General features: G+C 47.0%; 1 protein-coding gene and 1 pseudogene across 1 annotated transcript; one reads left to right on the top strand and one right to left on the bottom strand.

Moving 5' to 3' along the window:
• Window positions 1–608: 608 nt before the first annotated feature.
• LOC114629474 lies at window positions 609–1029 on the bottom strand (annotated as a pseudogene).
• A 1564-nt stretch (window positions 1030–2593) lies between these two features.
• On the top strand, window positions 2594–5044 carry Chrm1 (cholinergic receptor muscarinic 1). The gene has a single exon (XM_028777515.1). It carries the CDS (start codon window positions 2594–2596, stop codon window positions 3974–3976), a length of 1383 nt encoding a protein of 460 aa, XP_028633348.1. The 3' UTR covers window positions 3977–5044.
• The last annotated feature ends 14225 nt before the right edge of the window (window positions 5045–19269 follow it).

Genomic DNA, 19269 nt, shown 5'->3' with positions numbered 1-19269 from the left:
TGCAGGCAGCCTAGCTGTAGTGCTGAGTGCAGGCAGCCTAGCTGTAGTGTTGAGTGCAGGCAGCCTAGCTCTGGAGTCTATGCTCTTCATCTGTACTGTCACACATATACCTTCAAATGTAAAGTGTCTCAGACACATGTGCACACACTGACACATACACAGGCCTTCTTGCTCATGCTGTCACACACTGATCTTCTTCCCTACTCTGAGAGCTCTATCACAATGACAATTCACCAAGAGCTATGGAGATGCCCCTAGCCACACACACCCCGGGTCATACAATGATCACAGACAGACACAGCACATTATTCTTTGTGTCACAGACCAAGTACCCAAGCAACACCAGGACTTGGAAGAATCTTCACAACAGTTCAATCCTACAGGCCACAGCTTTGGGCTAGGAAGACCCTAAGTTTCTTTTCTTTTTTTTTTTTTTCTGGCTCTTTAAATGTTTTAATGATGACATGCAGATATTCACATCAGAATACACAGTAGGGATCCAAGAATATCTTGAAGGACCTAACAAAGTTAAAACTCATGTCAGGCCAAAAAAAAAAAAACAAAAAAACAAAAAAACAAAAACAAAAACAAAAAAAAAACACCTCATGTCAGAACCAAACACTGGCCAGCCACAGCTTGTGTCCAGGTGGGACTCACAACAACTGGAAACTGGCTTTACTTCTTGGAACCCTGGTCTAGTTCCAGGACCTCCATGCCTTCCTCCAGCTTGAGCACGCCTCTTTCCTGGCGCAGGCGGCACCTCTCAGCCGTGGACTGAAGCATCCATTTAGTCCGAAACTTCTTGTCTTCAGAGCCATAAATTAAGATCTCGGTAAGATCAGAAGATTCCAGAGTCTTGAGCTCACACATGACCCGGCCCACCTGCTCGAAGTGAGGCATTCGAGATCCCTGTGGGCCGAACAGAGAGTTTAGCACCAGCTTGTTGACTTGCAATACTTCTGGCTTTTCCAGGTCTATAGGAATTTTCACCCATGGCGGGCTATCTTCACGAGTCACATGAGTTTTCATCTTAATTCTTGACAAGGAACCTGTTTCCAGGGAAGACTAGGTCAGGTTTAACTTCGATGGCCTACAGCTCCTCCCTAAATTTCTTTAGTAGACAGATGGGGGTACAATAAAGGACCCACCAAATCACACAGCAGCTGGGCTCTAGCTGAGTAGGACCTTCAGTCTTTAGTCTGCCTTGGCTTTGGCTGGAGGTCTCCCCTGACTCCTGGACTTTCATTTTTCACAATCTTAGTGCCTGGAGCAGACTCCAGATTCCAGAAAAGTCTGGGGGATCCTCCTCTCTCCCATGCTGCCCTACTCTTAGCTGGGACCCAGGAACAGACCAGAGAGATGGAGGAGAGCCACTCACATCCCATCTGGGGCCAGACTCTCACCTGACTGGGAGCTGAGTTCATCATCCTAGTCGCCTGCTTCACCTACAATCCATGGAAGAATGTGCAGGCATAAACATACATAGACACATTCCCCTGTCTCAACTCTGCCCTCAATTGTAGCCCAGGCTAGCCTCAAATCCACTGTGTAGCAGAGGATGACTTTAACCTCCTGATCCTTTTGCCTCCACCTCTCCAGTGCAGAGATTACAGATGTAGACCACCACTCCCAACACTCTTCTTTTCTCTGGAGCTTCTTCTTCTTGCCATCCCCTTTCTTTGGTGAAAGACTCACACTGGAGCAGCCCATGCACAGCAAGTGGAGGAAGTGGGCTCTAATGGCACTCGGCATCTTGTCACTATAGCAGAGGTTGAAGCTGCTCAGTCACCATTGCCTCTAGCAAGAAAGGGATGATGAGGGCCTTCCTGCTAAGGATGAGCAGGACAGTTAAATTAGATAACTTGATTAGGTGCTTAGCACTGTGTCTGGCATGTAGCAAGTCCTTCTTAAATGAAGACATTAATAAGGTTGAGCAAAATACTTGGAAAATTTCGCAGGTCTGTATACAAAATAACTCTCCCAATTCCTTTCCACATGAACTTTAAGGAAAACAGGAATTAGGGCCTGGAGAGATGGCTTGGCAGTTAGGAGGACTCACTGTCTCCTCTTCCAGAGAACTCAGATTCAATTCCTAGCACCCACAAGGCAGTCACAATGTCTGTAACCAGTTCTAGGGGATCTGATGTCCTTTTTCTGGCCTCCTCAAACACTGCTTACACAGACATACATGTAGACAAAATACTCATACACATAAAGTAAAAATAAATGAAAAGTTTTTGAAGACAGGAATTAGTAGCAATTTTCCAATGAGAAAACTGAGGCTCAGAGTCTGAATGGGGAAGCTGCAATGAAGACTTAGGTCCCTAGCTTTCAGGACTGCCCCATTCAACTGGCAAATCCTTGTGACTGGAAAACACATTGTTAGCCACTGTGAGTAGGTACCAGTACCTGGAGGTGATGCTGTCCTGCCTGGCACTCTAAATGGTCTGGGTCTGTGTCTTCCACTCAGACTTGCCAGAGGTGTTGAATGGCCCAGCCAAAGCTCGTGTCCTCTCTTTTCAGGTGATGCCCTTTCTCTGAGGAAAATCTGTGACAGGAGGAAGGGGCTGCCCCTTCGTTCCACCTGGCTGCAATGAACACCTCAGTGCCCCCTGCTGTCAGTCCCAACATCACTGTCTTGGCACCAGGAAAGGGTCCCTGGCAGGTGGCATTCATCGGGATCACCACAGGCCTCCTGTCTCTGGCTACAGTGACAGGCAACCTGTTGGTGCTCATCTCCTTCAAGGTCAACACAGAGCTCAAGACAGTCAACAACTACTTCCTGCTGAGCCTGGCCTGTGCTGACCTTATCATTGGCACCTTCTCCATGAACCTCTATACCACATACCTGCTCATGGGCCACTGGGCTCTGGGCACACTGGCCTGTGACCTTTGGCTGGCCCTGGACTATGTGGCCAGCAACGCCTCTGTCATGAATCTTCTGCTCATCAGCTTTGACCGTTACTTCTCGGTGACCCGACCCCTGAGCTACCGAGCCAAGCGCACTCCCCGCAGGGCAGCTCTGATGATTGGCCTAGCATGGTTGGTTTCCTTTGTTCTCTGGGCCCCAGCCATCCTCTTCTGGCAATACCTAGTTGGGGAGCGGACAGTACTGGCTGGGCAGTGCTACATCCAGTTCCTCTCCCAACCCATCATCACTTTTGGCACAGCCATGGCCGCCTTCTACCTTCCTGTCACTGTCATGTGTACGCTGTACTGGCGCATCTACCGGGAGACAGAAAACCGAGCCCGGGAGCTAGCCGCCCTACAGGGCTCTGAGACTCCAGGCAAAGGTGGTGGCAGCAGCAGCAGCTCAGAGAGGTCACAGCCAGGGGCTGAGGGCTCACCTGAGTCACCTCCAAGCCGCTGCTGTCGCTGTTGCAGGGCGCCCAGACTTCTGCAGGCCTACAGCTGGAAGGAAGAAGAGGAAGAGGACGAAGGCTCCATGGAGTCCCTCACATCCTCTGAAGGTGAGGAGCCTGGTTCAGAAGTGGTGATCAAGATGCCTATGGTAGATCCTGAAGCACAGGCACCCACCAAGCAGCCCCCCAAAAGCTCCCCAAATACAGTCAAGAGGCCCACCAAGAAAGGCCGAGACCGAGGCGGCAAGAGCCAAAAACCCCGAGGGAAGGAACAACTGGCCAAGAGAAAGACCTTCTCACTGGTCAAGGAGAAGAAGGCAGCTCGGACCCTGAGTGCCATCCTGCTGGCCTTCATCCTCACCTGGACACCATATAACATCATGGTGCTGGTGTCTACCTTCTGCAAGGACTGTGTTCCCGAAACCCTATGGGAGCTGGGCTACTGGCTATGCTACGTCAACAGCACTGTCAACCCCATGTGCTATGCACTCTGCAACAAAGCCTTCCGGGACACTTTCCGCCTGCTGTTGCTCTGCCGCTGGGACAAGCGGCGCTGGCGCAAAATCCCCAAGCGCCCTGGCTCTGTGCACCGCACCCCCTCCCGCCAATGCTAATGGTCCCCTTCTCCTGCATCCTTCCACCCCAGCTCCAGGGAGAGACCGGTGGAAAGTGTCCCGGGAAATGGGCTGCATCTTCAGCCCCAGAGCTCTGCTCAGGACTCCCCTGGCTTCCCAGGCCCCTGGGTCACCTTCCTGGACAGCCCAGAGAGACTCTGACAGCTTTCCAAACTTTGCTATTCCCAGACAGGGAGTGAAACCCGGGGAACTGGTTTTTCTGATCCCTGCTGTGTGGGAATGGGCCCAGCAGGAGGATCCGGGCTTTGGACTGTTTGCGTTTAGACAGGAAGACAGGAGCCAGCAGGGCGGACCAGTAGTTTAAAGGTGCAGTCTTCCTTGGCCCAGCAGGGGGCCTGGATTGCAGTGCGGGATAGCACCCGATGCGTCTACATATGGGAGATCACACCAAGCACAGAGAGAAAAGTTTGGAACTAGAGGGAGGTGGTGACCCCTGGCTGGAAATCCCCACCCAGCACAGGCAGAGCTCATCCAGGTAGGCCCTAGGCACACTCTCCAGGATTGTCCAACCTCCCTACAAATGTCCCCAGGTCATCCCTATGTGGGTCACCTCCAAGGCAAATGTCCAAGCATAAGCAGGACAATGACACCAGAGGAGACCACCTTGGTTAAACACACCAAGTCCCAAAGCAGCATCAGGACCAGATGTCAGGTGTCCTAACTGGCCCTCTTTGCCGTTTTTTTTCCTGAGTGGGGGTGAGGGTGGGGGTGGGGTGGGTAAAGTGTCTGCTATCCAGTCCCACACCCATTCTCCTCTCTCCGTGCCCCAAAGTGACCTCGGTCCCTCCCTCATGGCTCATAGCCATTACCTGGGTGGATCTGCCCTGGACAGATCTAGCCAGACCTCCTGCATGCTGCCTGCCTCCAGCCTTGCCCCACAAGGGTCTGGCCTAGCCAGCAGATTCTCTTCTGTAAACTCCCCAATCCAATCCGTGCATGGCCTCCCTGCCACCCTAATCTCCAGGCCCTGCCTGGCCCTTGTTCTTTTCTTCCATCCTCGGCATATGCTGAGTCTGTGAATAAAAGCCACATAACCAGTGGGCACTACAAGGAATTCCTCCCTGTTTTGGCCCCGAGGCCAGAACTGCAAGGACAGGGAAGACACAAAAACTACCTGCAGAATGTAAGCTGTAGCATTTAAGGTGGATCCAGGAAGGACAGCATTTAAGGTGGATCCAGGAAGGGCAGCATTGAATGGCTAGAGCGACTAAAGCCTGGGGGGGCTCCAGCGCAGTCTGTGGGTCCATGGCTCAGGTGAGTGGTGCTAAACCAGGCAGCCCTGACCTCTAGGTGAAACACCCTTGTGTATTCTGTACATAGCATACCCAGGAAGAACAGAACTCTTCCAAACTCCTATTTGTAGCTGGGGAAACTAAGACCCGGAGACACAGGAAGATTATTTAAGATTATATCACAAAACAACACCCAGGCTTCCACATAGTCCACAACCTCCTGACCACTAGACTGTAGGGATGACAGACCTAGGACACTCAGGCTAAAGCATTCAATCAGGATAACCCTCAGAGCACAACCTAAAGCATAAGGGAAGGGAAATTCCCAAAGCCTAATGAAAAGGAACCTAAGAGATTAATCCCACAGACCTGAACAGTGGTTATCAGTGTAGTAGTGGCTGAGAGTCCCAAGGCCAACCCTGATGGCAACGATTTCCTGGGAAAACATACAGAACTCTGCAAAGCCACTAGAGTGTCGGTATCACAGTCAAAGAGTTCAGAAGAAAACAACAGAAGAAAGCACACAGAGCAGAATTCCAGAGTAACCAGGCACAAAATGCCAATTCTTTTCCCAGGAAGCCACAGAATACTTAATTCTCCAGCATTGATGTATGACAGCCTACATGATATACTGCCAGCCACAAAAGCCCTCCAGAGCCTTGGTGTCGGGTGCTTTTAGGAGAGGATGGACATAAGAAGGGACATGGCTGACTGCTCACATGGTGTCCAGCCCCTCTAGAGGCTTAACAGATAGAGTATGGTCCAGGACCTCCACCACAAACCATATTCTTAGTATAGATTATCTAGTGTGCTTCAGGGTACACAGACAAGCAAAGCTTTTCTTCTAGGCTGGATAATCCAGTGGTTAGCCAAGATTCCCAGGAGCCAGACAAAGCCTGGTAAGCTAACAGTGGCCCAAACCAGGAACATTACCAGCACCTGGGAACTTATATAGGCAAATTTCTGGGGTCACCACGGATTTACTAAAAGGGGAATTCCAAGGATGGAAATCAGTTATCTGTAACTAGCAGCCTCAAGATGATTCTGGTACAGGTTAAAGTTTGAGGGGGGTAAAAAAAAAAAATCCTAGAAAGCTGAGGTCCTGAGTGAGACACTCCCCAAAAAAAAATCCCTGCAAGGGCTAGAGAGATGGCTCAGAGGTTAAGAGCACTAGCTGCTGTTCCTGAGGTCCTGGATTCAATTCCCAGCAAGCACATGGTGGCTCACAACCATCTATAATAAGATCTGGTGCCCTCTTCTGACCTGCATGCATACATGCAGGCAAAGTGCTGTATACATAATAAATAAATAAGTCTTTTTTTTTTTTAAATCCCTACAGAGGAAGGAGTGGGAATTCACCCCACCCATTTAGCTTTCTGAACTCCCAGAAACTATTGGACCTTGAGAGCTTATTTGGCAGTTCTAGCTTGGATGTGCATCTCCTGGTATATACTCTTGACTAAAAGAGGGTCTGCCTCTATCTGGGAAGGTTTTCCTCTGGAATTGAGTGTACAGCTTTGGACAAGATGACTATGGAGGGATGATAGAGGAAGACGCCTACTTAGCCAGCCAGATCAGTTGCATCGACCTAGTAGCCAATGAGGTGTCAAATGTCTCAATCAATCACCCTCACATCACCCACCCACAACCTATGGAATAGCACCTTCCAACACCATGGGCAAGGATAGCTTACTAGGCAGAGAAGGAGAAGCTGGCCAGAAGCTGCAAGAGATATAGCAATATGGGAATGGCCCTCATATGTAAACCCTGTACCCCTGTATTGCCAGTACAGCCCCTAGGTTGACAGCTGAAACCCTGGTAAGGGCTGCTTGCTTGCCCATGCTCCCTTGTAGCCCTAAGCCCCCTTAAGAAATAAATGCCCTGCCTGTGTCAAGGGTACAGAGGTGGAGGGGCTGAGGAAGCTGAGCAACACTGGAAGAAGTGAATGAAGCCTTAGGGTCAACGGACATCAAGGTAGGAGGGGGTGGGACCAGCATCAGGACCAGTAATGGGAACAGTAGCTCACACCTGTCACTTGTTCCCCGTCCTAGGGATCTCACCGTGGTCCTGCCATGCCCCTCACCAAATAACCTTAGGCATTCCTCTTATCTTCAGTGTCTTCATCTCTAAAAGAGAAGCAAGCCCCTTGCAGGTGTTAGAAGGATGAGGCAAACTGGTAAAAGCACTTGACACATTAGTGTCACCACAAAAGAGGCTGCCACAAGTAATGTCCAGAAACCAGATCTAGTTTCTCATCCAGGTCTTACCCTGTACCTCTGTTGTGGCTTTGAGAAGTCTAGAGTCCCATCCCTCCAGACCAGGAAGAAGAATTTACATCCTAATATGACTGGATTTGAAGAGTGTCCAGCGCACACCTGGGCAAGAAGGAGGGTAAAGTCCAAGTGGAATCTGGGTCCTACAGGCCTCTGAAGAAAGAGATCTGCCAACCCAGGGTATGGGGGAAACGACACGAGCCAGAAGGGAGAGTGTGGTTACATGGGCATCTGTCCATCCCAAACAGAGCACCCACTCCTACCCTGAAGGACTCTCTTTACCCCAGGAACAAAGGCCTTCTCGTAAGAGTAAGGAGAGAATAAGGTCGCTTTGTGAATACCACCTCTTCTACCAGTACCAGACTGGAGCTAACCTGAAAAGGAACAGGATAGAATCCCGCCTACACTTAAAGCCCCGCCCCACTTCCATTTCCACCATGACATTTTAGCGCCACCTGCTGGCAATTCAAGAAACCTAGTGTTTAAACACTCCCCTCTTGTCTTTTTTTTTTTTTTTTTTGAGATAAGCTCTTGGTATGTATCCTTGGCTGGCCTGTAATTCACTATATGACTATATACACCAGGCTGGCCTTGAACTCTTAGAAATCTGACTGTCTTTGTCTCCGAATTCTGGAATTAAAGATGTTCATCATACACTGGTCAAATTTCTTCTTCTTCTTCTTCTTCTTCTTCTTCTTCTTCTTCTTCTTCTTCTCCTTCTTCTTCTCCTTCTTCCTCCTCCTCCACCTCCTCCTTTTAAAAACTGGTATTGGGATTGAACCTAGGGCCTTTCATATGCTAGGCCAACATTCTACAATTGAGCTATATGTCTCCCCCCACCACCCCCAAAATTTTTCTTTTCAAAGATTTGTTTATTTTATCTGTGTGATTACACTGATGCTAACTTCAGACACACCAGAAGAGGGCATCAGATCTCATTACAGATGGTTGTGAGCCACCATGTAGTTGCTGGAAATTGAACTCAGGGCCTCTGGAAGAACAGACAGTGCTCTTAACCACTGAGCCATCTCTCCAACCCCAACTTTTTTTTTTATTATAAAAACACATTGCAAAAAAAAAAATCACATACCAAAATTAACCAGACCCAAAGTCTTTATGTTTCATTTAAAATTTCAAAAGAATGGGCTGGTGAGAGACTCACTAAATGCATTAGCTATCAAGGCTGAGAATTTGAGTTATGTCCCAGAGACCCACATGGTAGAAGGTGAGAACACGCATGAAATCTGTTATCATCACCCCAGGCACTTGTGCCTGTCCTCAATCTAAATCAATATAAAATGTGCCAGTCATGATGGCATATGCCTTTAATTCCAGCTCTAGGGAGGTAGAGGCAGGCAGATCCCTATGAGTCTGAGGCCAGCCTGATCTACATAGAGAGTTCCAGGACAGCCAGGGCTACATATGTGACCTTGTCTCAAACAAAGAGGAGCTCACTCCAGCCCTACAGGATACTTTGCTTTCTTTTTCCCTCTTCTGGCACCAGGCACACAAGTGTGCAGAGATACCTACACACAAAAACACTCAGAAACAGGTCCTTCCCTCTCTGAATAGTGTGTCATCACCATGAAGGCAAAGGGGTCTTAATATTTGGGGATAGCTCCATGTAAGTCTCAAAAACAAACAAACAAACAAACAAACAAACAAAAGCAAGCCCCTTAGCCTGAAGGCTTTACAGTCTTCAGTCTGAGTGACTATCCTTGCAGTCTCCCAAGGCCTGTAGAATCCCTGGCTTCATTCTTAGACGCCTAGCTCAGGTTTCACAGGGCTCATGAATGACTCCAAATAGAAATTGCATTTGGAACCTGCTCACCTTTAGAGCAAGAATGTTCTTTCAACACGTTTCCCCCTGCCAGTCTTGGGCTCTGACGATTGCATTGCTCCTGAGGCCTTTGCTTTCGTGATAAACCAAGGTTAACAGTCAGATTATTCTATTTAAAAAGCCCAGCTCTCTTTTCCCTCACAGTCCTTGTCCTCCTGGCTCTGGTATTTGGTATTTCTGCCTTCCTGGAACCTCCATTCACACAGTTGTTCAAGCCAGAGAGCTGAAAGTCAACCTAGACTCCTTTGCACTGCCTGTACCCAGGCTACTTCTAAACAGTACTCAAATTAATCCTGTTTTCTCCATTGCACTACAAGACTCTTGCCTACCATGCTAAAAAACAATCCCTCAATTCAGAAGCATCAAACTTTTCTCTGTAAAAGGCCAGAGAACAAACATTTTCAGTCTCTTGAAAGACAAGAGACAAAATGAAGGATACAAATCAGCACTACTGTGTTATATGGTCTCTGTCCTTGCAGTTGAAGGCAGCCATAAATAACATACTAAAGCAAATAAGAATGGCTGTAGCCGGGCAGTGGTGGTGCACGCCTTTAATCCCAGCACTTGGGAGGCAGAGGCAGGTGGATTTCTGAGTTCGAGAGTTCGAGGCCAGCCTGGTCTACAGAGTGAGTTCCAGGACAGCCAGGGCTACTCAGAGAAACCCTGTCTCCAAAAACCAAAAAAAAAAAAAAAAAAGAATGGCTGTATACCAATAAAACTTTATTTGAATCTAACATAATTTTCATGCATCACAAAATTGCTCCTTTTATGGTTTTAAGCCTTTATCTAGAAAGATTTCTTTATTTTATGGGTATGAATATGTTGCCTGCATGTATGTACTCACCATGTGTATGCATGGAGGTCAGAAGGTTACCAGATCCCTTTGGAACTGGAGCTGAAGTGGTTGTGAGTCACTATGTGAGTGCTGGGAGATGAACCTGGGTCCACTGCAAGGGCAGTCAGTGCTCTAAACCTCTGAGCCATCTCTCCAGCCCCAGTTCTCACATTTAGGCCTTTAAAAACCAGGGGTTGAGGAGATAGTTCAGTGGTTAAGAGCATTTGTTGATCTTACAGAGGACCCAGGTTCAGTTCCCAGCAACCCCATGGTGCTTACAAACATCCATAGCAGAAGCTTCAGGGGATCTGATTCCTTCCTCTGGCCTCCATGGGCACCAGGTACAAAGATGGTACAGACATACATATGCATACATGCAGCCAAAAGACTCATCCACATCAAATAAAAATAAATACATCTTGTTTTAAAACTTAATACACAACACACACACAGAGAGAGAGACAGCACTTTCCTGGAGTAATCCCATCATTCAAGAGATAGAAGGAGGATCAGAAGTTTATGATCAGGGCTGGTGAGATGGCTCAGTGGTTAAGAGCACTGACTGCTCTTCCAGAGGTCATGAGTTCAAATCCCAGCAACCACATGGTGGCTCACAATCATCTGCAATGAGATCTGATGCCCTCTTGTGGGGTGTCTGAAGACAGCTACAATGTACTTATAACAAATAAATAAATAAATAAATAAATAAAGTTTAAAAAAAAAAAAGAAGTTTATGATCAATTTGAACTATATAAAACCCTGTCTCAAAAAAGAAAGAGAGGAGGGGAGGGAGGGACGGAGGGAAGGAGTGAGAGGGGGGAGGGAGGGAGGGGGGAAGAGAGAAAGACACAGAGAAAGAGAGAAAGAGAGAGAGCGATTGCAAGAGCGAGAGAGCGAGCGAGAGAGCGAGCGAGCGAGAGAGCGAGCGAGAGAGCGAGAGAGCGAGAGAGCGAGCGAGAGAGAGAGCGAGAGAGAGAGCGAGAGCGAGAGAGAGAGAGAGAACTCAAAGCTAGTCACATATGTAATCTCAACAGTTTGAAAGCTGAGGCAGGAGGATCTTGAGCTTGAGGCTAGCTTGGGCTACAGAGTTCCAGGCTAACCTGGGATACAAAAAATGAAACCTTATCTCCAAAACCCAAAGCAAGCCCCTTAGCCAAAGGCCTTCATATTCTGCCTCTTGGGTGAATGACCCCTCCTACAGATTCTGGAACTCTGCTGGTCTTCTAACAGGCTCTGGACTCACGCCTTCATCTCTTTCCTCTTTCCAATTCCTCTGCTTGGGCTCTTCTTATTCTGCTTTGCTTCAAGGCTACCTATGCTCCCTTGAGGATCCAGAAAGAAACAGCACTTTACACACTAGAGCTCCAGGAATCTCAGTAGACAACAGATTTCAGCCAGCCTGGAGGTGTAGGAGATGATCAGAGAAGAACTGGAATGCAGGAGCACCAGAAGACCACTAAACAGACAGGACATTGGGGAGATGTCTGGGAGTAAGGACTTTGTAGAGAAGGAAGGTGATATGTCAGGATAAACAGGAAAATAGCAATTAAGGAACAATGGAAGGGCTGGGGAGATGATTCCTTTGGCAAAGTGCTTCCTGAACAACTCTAGGGACCTCAGTCTGGATTCCCAGCACCTACATAAAAGCCTGGCACACCTGCAATCCCAGTGCTGGGAGCAGAGATCCTGGAAGAGTGGGGAGCTCTGTAGTCAGCCAGTCTACCCAAAACAGCAAGCTGGGTTCAGTGAGAAACCTTGCCACAAAAAAATAAGTCAGAAGCCCAGCATGATGGTGGCTGCCTTTAATTGCAGCAATCGGGCAGAGGCAGGCTGATTTCTATGAGTTATAGGCCACTCTGATCTATAAAGCAAGTTATAGGCCAGTCAGGGCTACACAATAAGATCCTGTCTCCAAAATTTAAAAGTGGAAATGATAAAGGAAGATGCTACACACCAACCTTTGGCTTCCATGTACATGTGCACACATGAATGCATATACATAGTGATGGTTTGAATGAGAATGCATACCATAGGCTCATATATTTGAATGCTTGGTCCACATTTGGTGGAACTGTTTCAGAAGAATTAGGAGGTGTGCTCCTTTGGGAGGAGGTGTGTCATTGGGGGCAGGCTTTGCAGTTTCAAAGGCCCATACCATTCCCATTTAACTCTCTCTATATATTTAGTGCCTATAGATTAGAATGTAAGCTCTCAGCTATAGCCATGCCTGCCTGCTGTCATGATTCCTGCCATAATGATCATGGATTCTAACCTTCTGAAACCATGAGCAACAGTGCTTCTTATTGGGGTCCACTTAGTGGAGAGCAAGACTTCAAACAAAACAAGGGAGACATTTTATATCCAAACAACAATCTCCAGAGAGACATCTGCTAAAGTGATGTGCATAGGAGTCCACCCTTGGGCAAAATGACACTTTCTTCTCTTAAGATTTGTGTGTGTGTGTGTGTGTGTGTGTGTGTGTGTGTCTGTACACCTGTATGTCCCAGTATGTGTGTCCGTGTGGTACAGAGGCCAGAAGAAGATGTCAGATCCCTCAGGGCTGGAGTTAAGGGCATTTGTGGGACACCTGTCTTGTTTCCTGACTGCTGGGAGTCTGAACTCCAATCCTCATTACTGCATAGCAAGTATTCTTTTTTTTTTTAAGATTTATTTATTCATCTAATGTATATGAGTACACTGTCTCTGTCTTCAGACACACCAGAAGAGGGCATCCAATCCCATTACAGATGGTTGTGAGCCACCATGTAGTTGCTGGGAATTGAACTTAGGTCCTCTGGAAGAGCAGACAGTGCTCTTAACTGTTGAGCCGTCTCGCCAGCTTGCAAGTGTTCTTAAGTACTAAGTTATCTCCCCAGTCCACAGTCATGCTTTCTTGGAACCAGATTGATCATGGCAGAACCAGGCCGGGAAGATGGAGCCTAACCAAGGTTTCATCTCAACACTGACTCCTCTATGAGCTGGATAACTTTCTGCATATCTCTGAGCTTTTGTTTCCTTCCTGTTACAGCCGAAGAAGCAATGAGAGGGACCCTACACTTGAGAGGATCAGTCTTAAAGTGAACTTCAAAATGTAGATTGTAAGCCCATTTGTAAGTCATTATTGGCAATATTTCTATTTATTTTATCTGTATGGGTGTATTTTCTGCATGTTTGTACGTGTGCCGGTATCCACAGAGGAAGAGGGCTTTGAATCCTGTGGAACTAGAGTTACAGACACTTGTGAGCCACCATGTGAATGTTGGGAATCAAACATGGGTCTTCTAAAAGAGAAGCCAGTGCTTTTAACCACTAAGCCACTTCTCCTGTCCCTGATCACAGAGATATTTCCATTAGTTAGTTGGTTAGCTGTTAGTTTATAGTAGTAATATTATAGGAGAGTTGCTTTGCCCCCTTTTGTTCCTGAATATCTACATTGGGTTTCTGCCCTACTCTAACCTGCTTAGCTCCCAAGTACACAACACAGAGACATCAGACTTTATTAACAAGCTGCTGACACCATGCTGGGCAGATTCTAAGCTATTCTAACCCAGCTAGGCTATTAATAATCAGATAAATATCCCATAACTTGCCATCTGAGTCTGGTTCTGTTCCATGTGTGTCCTCAGTGTGATCTTCCTTTGGCCATATACTCATGGTCCATCCTGCCTCATGACGGTCCCCTTCTACCTTCTCCTCCTTCTTCTCCTTGTGGTCCCTGCCTGAAATCCCCTCACTCGGTCTGAAGTTCCTTTTTCTCTCTCCCCTGCCCAGTCAGAGGCTCTAGCTTTTTATTGATCAGTCAGAGATTATTGGGGAACATTCTTTACAGCACATTGATTGATACACTGGTTTTTTGAGACAGGGTTTTCTGTGTAGTCCTAGCTGTTCTAGAACTCATTCCGAAGACCAGGATGCACTTAAACTCAGAGATCCACCAGTCTCTGCCTCCCAAGTGCTTGGATTAAAGGCATGGACCACCACTGCCCAGTTGGCAGGTGAGTTCAAGGCCAACTAGAGATACATAGTGAGGCTCTGTCTCAAAAAATCAAAAGGAGAAAGAAAAAAAAGAAAGATCTTTCAAAACTTGAGTTTACCTCACCTTGTACGCTTGGAAAGGAGGATATGCCAATGCTCCTCTTTCCTCTTCTGGCTTAACAAAGAAAATTCACAGGTATTTTTGCCTTCTAGAAAATAGAGATGAGAATTTAAATAATATTGCCAAGGCAACGCATTATTAAAGAAGACAGGCAATCAGAATCACAAGCTTTTTAAGTTAAAGGTTACTTTCTTGGGACAAAGCATAGCTCTTAAATCTGGCTGCCTGACAAGACTCCTGTTAGAAATAACTTCCACAAGGGTGGTTGCAGGACGCGGAAAAGAACCTGGTTTTATTTCTGCCACAGAACAAGAGAGCATGTCTTCCTTCTCAGGCTAAGGTGTTTTGTTTGGTTCTATTTCAGTTTGAGGTTTTCATTTTCTGAGACAGAGTCTCACGGTGTAGGTCAGACTGGACTAGAACTTGTGGTAATCCCTCTGTCTATTTCCCAAGTACAAAGATTATACAATGACAGGTTTTAGTTATTTGTATTTTTGTTTGTGTGGGGGTATGACTATAAGGTTTCATTGTTTGCTTGGGGTTTATTGTTGTTTGGGTTTTAGTTTTGGTTTGTTACCAACAGTTAAAGAAACCTTAAGTTTTCAAGGCAGAGCCAGAAAAAAAAAATGAAAGCCACTCAGGGCTGTGGGCACAGTTCAGCAGTAGAGCACCACAAACGGGCCTAGTTTTGATCCTCAGAGCTAGAAAGGAACGGAGGAAGATAAGCAAGAGGAGGAGGGATGTAGGGGGTTGGTCTGGTGCTGCTATGTATTTGAATGCTAAATTCTGTATTCCAAGATTTGGCTGCCCCAAGACAGTGAATTCTCACATACACCAGCTTTTGTTATCTCTGATTGGTTAAGAAAGATGTCTACAGCCTGGAGAGAGGGGCAGAACAAAGGTTCCCCGGGGTTGGGGTCAGAGGTAGAGACCACAAGAGAGGAGAGAGTAGAAGGAAGAGGTTGCTATGGGGTAGTGTGGATTCTGGGAGCTTGTCCATGAGGGCTCACCTGATGAATAGAAGTGGCCCAGGAGGAGCATGGCAAATGATATCTCAGAAATCACCACAGGAAAGTAGACAAAATAGCATAGAGAGCTGATATCTGCCCAGCTCTCGTGTTTTTAAACATATTATAAATCTAAAGGCGTCTGTGTCTTTTATCAGGGAACAATATGCTCTGAAGTGAAGTAGAAGCCCATAATAGATATTTAAAGACAACAAGAGGGTATAGCAACCTCCAGAACAATATTAACCACAACAGAGGGAGGAAGAAGAAAAAATCAAGGTCTGAAAGACTGACCTCAAAGAGGAAAGAAGGGGATGAGAAAGGAGAAAAGGGAAGGGGAGAAGAAAGAACAGGAGGGGGGAGGGGAGGGAAGCAATCCCAGCCCATGTTACATGCCAACAGAGGTTAGAAAAAGTGTTAGATCCCTGGAACTGGAGTAATGAATGGTTGTGAGCCATGATACAGGTGCTGAGAACTGAACCCAGGTCCCCTACAAGAGCCACAAGTGCTCTTAACTGCTGAACCATATCTCCAGCCCTTACATAAATGTTATTGTGGAGAGGACAGGCAACAAGATGGCATGTCAGATCAAGGTGCTTGCTGCTAAGTTTGATGACCTGAGTTTAATCCCTATGACCCACTGGTGGAAGGACAAAACCGATGTCTGTCTCACCCAAACACACAGGCCAAAAGGAAAACAAAAGCTCGAATCCAACCTAGGCTATATGGCAAATCTGAGGTTAACCAGTCTGAGTCACATGAGACTTTCTCTCAGAAAAACAAGGGAATGAAAAAAATGGCTCAGTGGTTAAGAGTATTTTGCAAACTTGGGTGGTAGTGATAGCATACCTTTAATCTCAGCATTTATGAAACAGAAGTAGGTGGATCTCTGAGTTCAAAGCCAGCTTGGTCTGGAAAGCAAGTTTCAGTACAGCCAGGGCTACACAAAGAAACCCTATCTCAAAATATATTATCTTTTTGTGTTACCTGCTGAGGACCAGGATTGGACCAGTGTTGGATTCCCAGAACCCTCATGGTTGTTTACAACTGAGTATATCTCCAGTTCCAGGGAATCTAATGTAACAGGCCTAACATCTTAGCACCACTCCAGCTGTGTTAGAGGCACCATTCTGACCTTAGAACCCATCATGGATCCCCCAGCACCTGCCAAAACAGAAACAAAGACTCAATCCATCAAAGACCTACTGGATCCAGAAAAATTCCTAAATGTACTTACTAATCTTGCTTTTTGACTTTTGTAGTTTTGCTTCTCACTACCTGTTCTTGCTAACCAAAGTGTGTCAACCAGGATGTGGGTTTTGTGCATAAAAGACAAAGAATTAAAGCTTGGGCTGCGTGATTTAGGCAGGTTCCCCATGGAGTTACCAGCTGACTTTCTATTCAGCTTTAAGAGTGTCCATGTATGCTGGGCGGTGGTGGCGCACGCCTGTAATCCCAGCACTTGGGAGGCAGAGGCAGGCGGATTTCTGAGTTCGAGGACAGCCTGGTCTACAGAGTGAGTTCCAGGACAGCCAGGGCTAGACAGAAAAACCCTGTCTCGAAAAAAAAAAAAAAAAAAAAAAAAGAGTGTCCATGTATTCTCTAGTAGAATTACCATGCAATTCTGGAGGCCCCAGAAATCCCCAAAAACTATGATGTAGGGACACAGGGGCCTCAGATTCCCCTAGGCTGATAATGAATATTTCCTAGCAGGTGCACATTCTGAGAGATTCCAAAGCCCCAGGAACTTCTTCAGACTCTGCCCCTGTCAACAGAAAGGCTCCCAATGCCTCCACCCTAAACTGGAAACTACAGAAGGTTGCCTGGACCTGTCCCCTCTGGATGTGAATATGTTTATAGTGTCTTCTGCATAGGATGATTAGGAAAGGCTGGATTTGGCCATAATTCAAGAGTCCAGTGATCTGTATGAGATATCATCGGATCTCCTGGTTTAAGTCTGTGTAGTAGCCACCCTGGTTGTCTTTATTGTTGTGTGTCTCTCTGTGTGTTTTTGTCAATTCTCTTGGCTAGAAGAAAGGGAGCTCCAATAGAAAGGGGAATGAAGAGTCCAAAGGCACTGTTAAAGTGTATGTTAAATTATGCCAATGCAGGTTTTGTGGACAATGACTTGCAATCTCCATCTCTAACCCAGGAAACTCCAGAGCTTCTGTGAAGTAGATTGGCCCTCTTCTGGAGTTGGGTAGCCCACTAACAGACCTCTAGATCCCCAGGCAGTTCAGGACATCTGAAATGTGGTGACTAGAGGTCCAGGCCACCCCATCCAATTTCTCCAGATCAAGCAGTATCTTTCCCTGATGTGTGACCCACCCTCAGTGGAGAGAACTGACCTTCCCCCTTCATATGCTGCAGTATAGACCTAGTCTTGCCCCAGGAGGAGGGAATCGGTCCCCAGTCTGTGTTGGGGGGAAAGGGGATGAGGTAGTCTCTTCTACCTTGAGCTTCCTCTCCCCTCCACCAGAGAGCGCTTCCTTCTTTTCTTGCTCTCCACTCTTGACTGCTTCACTTTCTATCTTGGTCCTTGTCCTTGCTCTGCTTCCTGGAACCCGCTCTGTTCACCCTTGTCTCTGCCCTGGGAGCACTTCCTCCAGTCCCAAGAGTAAAACTAAATTCCTACAGTCCCAAGAGTGAGAAAAGTTCTCTCCCTTGTCTCTCCATCCCAGAGTCCAAGACCCTATATGGAAGTGGGAAGGGGCCCAGCCTCTCACCTTGGGCCTCCAGCCTTTCACAGCGCCCAGAAGGAACCTCCCACCATTTACCTTCTTCCTATCTGTATGCTTATAAATGGAGGAAAACCTCATCTTCCTCTCAGAGGTTCCTCTCCTTCCCTTTGCATAGTTTATGTCTCCTTCTCAACCTGTGATATGTATAATTGGGAAACTCAGAAACCATCATCATTCTCTGAAGAACTTCAAGCTCTCATTAGCCTTTTCGAGACAATCTTTTACACTAACCTGGGATGACTGTCAACAGCTCCTAACTACAAGTTGAGGTACAAAACCAGCTTGAAAGCAGGAAAGCCACCCTTGGGCTGCTGGACAGTAGACCCAAATCTCACTCACTACGCGCACACACACTACCTGACTAGAGACCCTAACACTGACCAAGGTAAGGAGGCTCTAGACAAGGAGCTCTTCTCCAGGCTCTGTTAGGATGATTGAAAGCAGCTTCTAGAAAACATACCAGTCTGTCTTAGGTGAACAAGGTAATGCAAGAGCCCCAAGAATTGCCCACTGAGTTCCTGGAGCACCTCTGCAAGGCTTACTGGGTATTTGTCCCCATAGACCTAGATGCACCAAAAAAACCATCGAGCAATCAATATCGATTTTGTTATGCACTCAGCCCCAGATGTTAGAAAGAAATATCAGATATTAGAAGGGTTTGAGGGTATAAATAGATCCTGATTATTGGAGGTTGCTCCAAAGGTTTACTATAACCATGACTCTGAAGAAGCAAAGCAAAGCAAAGCAAAAGATTGACCTAAGCAGTATTGGCAGCACTTAGGGAAACAAATAAAAGAGATGCCAGAAGGTGAAGTCAGAGACACTGGGAAAGGAGGAGGGAAGAAAAACGCCCTGCCCTATGTAAAGGATTGAGAAGGGGGTCCTTGCCCAGGCACTGGGACCCTGGGAGAAGACAGTGGCCCACCTCTCCAAAGGAATTGACCCTGTTTCTGCCAGTTTGACCAGCTTGTATGCACGCAGTTATCACTACAGCCATGACAGTAAAAGGAGCTGACAAACTGACTTTGGGGCAAAAACTGTGTAGCGGCCCTCCTGAGGGGGACCCCAGAGAGGTGGATGTCAAATACTTCTCTTGAACCAACCCCTCATCCAGTTCTGTAAAAGTTCAGCCATCAACCCAGTCAGCATGCTGCCAGACAATAACCCAACAGGGCCTCTCTATGATTGCCTGGAGGAGAATGATGCAGTGTAGTCCATCAGACCTGCCTACAAATGTCCCACTACACT

This window comes from Grammomys surdaster, unplaced genomic scaffold, assembly GCF_004785775.1.
Source record: "Grammomys surdaster isolate TR1022 unplaced genomic scaffold, NIH_TR_1.0 310, whole genome shotgun sequence".
Lineage (NCBI taxonomy): Eukaryota > Metazoa > Chordata > Mammalia > Rodentia > Muridae > Grammomys > Grammomys surdaster.
This window is presented reverse-complemented; position numbering and strand designations above follow the sequence as displayed.

Coding starts and splice junctions, on each gene's coding strand:
- Chrm1 (XM_028777515.1), top strand. CDS start 2,594: ATGAACACCTCAGTGCCCCCTGCTGTCAGTCCCAACATCACTGTCTTG.